Below are 4705 nucleotides of genomic sequence, written 5' to 3' on the forward strand. Positions count from 1 at the left end.
ACTGGCCTTGTAGCCTTTGATATATATTATGCATGGACAATTATGGCAAGCAAAAAAATCGCTTGCCCTAGTTGCAGGCAATGGGTTCAAATGACGCTGTATGGCACACAGCACCGATGCGTCTGCGGTCATGTACTCACGACTCGCAGTGCTGCTGCAGAAACACAACGAGAAACTAGTGTTCGTGGTCGTGGAGATCACAAAGGTGAGCGTCATAGCTTCCGGAGATGTCAAATTGGTAGGTGTTTTCAAACCAAGGAATCATCATCAAACAATTCTTCTAGTAGTTGTAGTTCTAGTCGTAATAGTTTCAAGCAATCTTATACAGGGACAGGGACGCTGATGTCGTTGCCCTCCTCCCGCTCGGAGGAGCCAGTACCCAGTGGATCTCAACCAAACAAGCGTGCACTTCTTTGCGGGGTGACATACAAGCAACATAAATACAAGCTCAAAGGCACTTATAATGATGTGAAAAACATGGAAAACTTGCTGACTATGACCTTCCGTTTTCCTGCCAACTGCATACGCATACTTTCAGGTAATTATTAATTAATTAGCTTTTCTTTATTTGTCGATCGTAATCCTATAACCATTCGTAAATTACATGTATAATTATTTCTCAATTAGAAAACATTGGTCTCCAATATTATGTATAAAGGTTAAAAGAGAAGCCAATCATAAAATATGAATCGAGAAAGAAAAAGGGGGGAAAGATGAAGGAAGTGGTTATTTGTGGTGACCCTACGTTGGCATCAAACTTTCACATCGCTTGGGGGAGGAAATGTAATGTAGTTTACATGCGCACATCTAATCTCTCGTAGCAAGATGTTTTTTGGGTATGGAGACCCACCAACAAAACCGTTTAGGCGTTGCCCAAAGTGGATATTATCTTGCTGGAGAGTGGGCTCTGACGTTATTTGTGCTTTATAAGATAATATGTTTACGTTTTCAATTTACCAATGAATGCAGAAGATGATCCGCGTGACCTAGAGCGGATTCCTACAAAGAAAAATATAGAAAATTCCTTGAAATGGCTTGTGGAGGGATGCCAGCGGGGAGACTCGTTGGTGTTTTACTTCTCGGGGCATGGCTTACGACAGCCTGATTTCAAAGACGATGAGCTTGATGGGTTCGACGAGACCATTTGCCCTGTTGATTTTATGGAAGAGGGAATGATCCTTGACAATGATATTAATGAAACCATTGTTTGGCCACTCGAGGAGGGTGTCACACTTCATGCTATCGTTGATGCTTGTCACAGTGGAACGATTCTTGATCTGGAGCACGTGTACAACCCTAAACTGTGAGCATATTTACGTAGTCTTTAACTTCAAATTTATATGATTGCATACGTTCAATCTGTGACATCAAATTTATATATATTATGAGAATATAATACCACGCATTATAAATGTGATTAAAGTTTCACAATTTAGATATCATGGGCATCAAATCCATAGTTTAGGAGTTAATAATGTCCATGCCATAGCAGCATGCAATGTAATCTCACCATAACTCTGTAAAAATTCTCCTTTAACTGTGAAAATACGTTTTCTTTTTACGTGTTAATTTACAGGAATGCTTGGAAGGATAATATTCCTCCATCTCGTGCTAGAAAAAGTACAAAGGGTGGGTTAGCGATTTCTCTTAGTGCTTGCGAAGATGATAAAATGGCAATTGATACTACTGTAAGTGATCCCTCTATTATTGTGTTTAAGGAAAATATGATGAAAAGCCAACTTCTGAATGTTTCCAAGTTGAAGCTAGATGTTAGTTGGTAAGGAGGGAAAGAAAACCTATCCCTTCTTATCTCCACAAAATGATGGCATTGGAAGGCATACGTTTTCTTTAATAAGGCCTTTCTAAACCGTTCAATAAAAATACAATAACAACAATAAAGCCTTATTTCACTAAGTGAGATCAGTTATTTGAATTTGAAAACCCCATTATGCTCGGTTTTGAGCAAGTCTCCATTAGCTCTAAGTACTCCATGTCTTTTCTTAAAGTCTTTGTCCAAGTCTTCCTAGGTCTTCCTCTAACATTTTTCCTTTGAGCTTCTATCTCATAATCGTATTTAATCGGAGCATATGTAAGTCTGCATTTAACATATCCAAACCACCTTCACTGATTTTCTCTCATCTTATCTTCAGTTGCGGTCCCTCCTACTTTACCTCAGATATCCACATTTTTAATCTTGTCCTTTCTGGTGTGCTCACACATCTAACAAAGCATTCTCATCTTCACTACACTCATTTTTGCACGGGTTGATGTTTGACCGTTCAGCATTCCTTGTCATAAAGCCTTGCTGGAGTTGAACATTCTCTAAACCGTTCAACATTCCCCTTTTCTTTTTTTACTTCATTTTCATGTGAGCCAATATAATGTATATATCACAAATGCAGGATTTTTCTGGAAAAGCAATGAATGGTGCAATGACATACCTTCTCACTGAAACTGTTAGGAACAAGACCGACATAACATATGGAGTTTTGCTTGACGAGATGGTAAATTACATTAAAAAGATTAACCGCGAAAAAGGGAATAACTCAAAATTCTTGAGGACTGTACTTCGACGCAAAGCCATACAGGTTTGCTTTCACTTCATGCAACATGTTAAATCAAATGGGTTAGATCTTCACTTTTTTTTTTTCTTACATATAGGTGTACCATATGTGACATGCATGTTGACTACAAAGCTCATTCAATTCCTAGCAAAGTTGATATACCAAACAGTTACAGCCAGGCTCCGAATCATGAGTGTACATTGTAATAACACTAGTTTTGTTTTGTCGAGAATATTATATGTGGAAGGATGAAACTTTAGCATAAGTTCTTAAAAGATGTTGGTCCTCTCCACACAATGCCAATTGGATTGGATGCTCAAATGCATGCATCTTACTTCGGTTAAAAAAAAATGCATATATCTCACTAGTGTCAAACTAAGAAATTGTCTTAGTTGCTAAATTTACTTAATGTGGTTGTGTGCAGGAACCTATGTTGTCATCTTCTGAAACGTTTGATGTTAATTTGAAGAAATTTGTCTTGTAATGACATTTTTTTTTGGTGAAGTTCTTGTTGGGAGTTGTGTCCTAAAAGCTAATTTTGTAATATTGAATATTATGTAACAATTTCATTTTAAATAATTAATAATAGGGCAATATTAATTCATTCTTGAGTTTAGGCTTTTACATTAGAGGGCTAATTTACTATGAATGAGTTTATATGATTTAAGGTATGAAAATAATGTCCTAAACAAGGTTAGGGCAAAGAGACTTGTATTCTAGTTCATAGTTTAGTGAACAGTGACCACCCAAGAAGATTAAATGTATGGATGGTTACGACATGTTAATAGCTACAAAGTTTTAAGTTATAGTTTGCAAATAGTTCTTAGATCGGATATCTTGTGCTTATATATATGAACTTTGACTTCACCTTAACACCCTCACTATCGCACAGAGCCTGATAGTGTGTTGCTCGGGTTCATATGTATGATTATGGAGATATATGAATGTGCAATAAGGGATCTATCACCTTCTAGTAATTGTTCAATAGAAAGAGATATCCCTTGATGTCACTTGAAGATCCATCTCGGAATTCTTCGGCCGAATTACTTGTTGATCAAGCTATGTTTTTAAGAACTGCTTCAACATGAGATGCATCATGGTGATCAAAGATATTTACATATGTTTTGACATTATTCCATATCACATAAATCTTGATCGGAATATGGATGATAGAAAAATCGAATTGCACTGTAACTACAATCAAGGTTCAAAAAAGTATCATGATTAGCTAACGCTCTATCTTATTCGGGTAATCATGAATGCTGATAGATGCCACTTATGGCTTGTAAAATTAAATTAATTTATTAATTAATTTTATTGCTAGCTATAATAAGAACCTAAGAGGTCCCATTCCTATTATAGTACTAACGACGTTACATGAATGGTGAGAAGATATAATTAATTGTTAATTATACTAAATTAATTATTTGGGTCTATTGAACATGTTTCCCCAGCCCTACCAACTGGGTCACAACAAAAAGCATGATCAAAATACTTTCCGTAAAACCTTGCCGGACTTATCCAAGGCACTTTAGTTTCCATTAAACCGAAAAAGTCCAGCTCCCTACTACTGCAAATTAAATTTAAGTTATAAAATAAGGCTTACCCAGCCCCCGACGGTTCCACACCACACACTTCATTAGTCTAATTCTTCCAACTTTTGGCCTTGTACATAGTAGTAGAATCCTCTTCTGCAGCCAACAAGGCAGTAACTAAATTTCAAAAACTTCCACCAGCTTCAACTACATCCTTCCTCACACTTGACATATTGACCTCCTGGTTTAGTTCATTGCAACAGACATAGCAATCATCATTAGGCCTGGCAAACGGGTCGTGTCTGTTGTGTTCATGTCATTTTCATGTAACACCTGTTATCCTAATGGATCATGTTGTGTTACACCCGTTATCTTAAATTTGCACATACCATACATTGCTACATAAATATTACATCAAAACATTAAAACACATTTGTCGTTTAAGTACTACATCTACATTCGAAAATAAGAGCCTAATAAAAATACATCCATACACTACTAGTCTATTACAAAATATTAAATGTGTAAGGATATGCAAAATGAAAGAGTTTTTGTTTTCAAGGTTGTGAAGCCTTTCTCAAAAGTTTAAACCTTGCCAATGGAACT

General features: G+C 36.5%; 1 protein-coding gene across 2 annotated transcripts; it reads left to right on the forward strand.

Annotated features, from left to right (window-relative positions):
• LOC126621786 (metacaspase-1-like) lies at positions 1 to 3168 on the forward strand. Of its 2 annotated transcripts, none has more exons than XM_050290364.1 (6): positions 1 to 244; positions 329 to 538; positions 970 to 1303; positions 1577 to 1688; positions 2403 to 2588; positions 2989 to 3168. In XM_050290364.1, exons 1-6 carry the CDS (start codon positions 43 to 45, stop codon positions 3046 to 3048), a joined length of 1104 nt encoding a protein of 367 aa, XP_050146321.1. In that variant the 5' UTR covers positions 1 to 42; the 3' UTR covers positions 3049 to 3168. The 2 variants fall into 2 exon arrangements, with proteins under 2 accessions (XP_050146321.1, XP_050146322.1); XM_050290365.1 differs by having other exon boundaries at positions 1 to 238.
• The last annotated feature ends 1537 nt before the right edge of the window (positions 3169 to 4705 follow it).

Source organism: Malus sylvestris, chromosome 5 (genome assembly GCF_916048215.2).
Source record: "Malus sylvestris chromosome 5, drMalSylv7.2, whole genome shotgun sequence".
Classification (NCBI taxonomy): domain Eukaryota; kingdom Viridiplantae; phylum Streptophyta; class Magnoliopsida; order Rosales; family Rosaceae; genus Malus; species Malus sylvestris.

What these genes read in the sequence shown, in the direction of transcription:
- LOC126621786 (XM_050290364.1), top strand. Translation starts at nt 43, where the DNA reads ATGGCAAGCAAAAAAATCGCTTGCCCTAGTTGCAGGCAATGGGTTCAA. An exon ending in GAGATGTCAAATTGGTAGGT is followed by an intron (nt 245 to 328) that starts GTTTTCAAACCA and finishes AATCTTATACAG; the next exon opens with GGACAGGGACGCTGATGTCG. An exon ending in TTCGACGCAAAGCCATACAG is followed by an intron (nt 2,589 to 2,988) that starts GTTTGCTTTCAC and finishes GGTTGTGTGCAG; the next exon opens with GAACCTATGTTGTCATCTTC.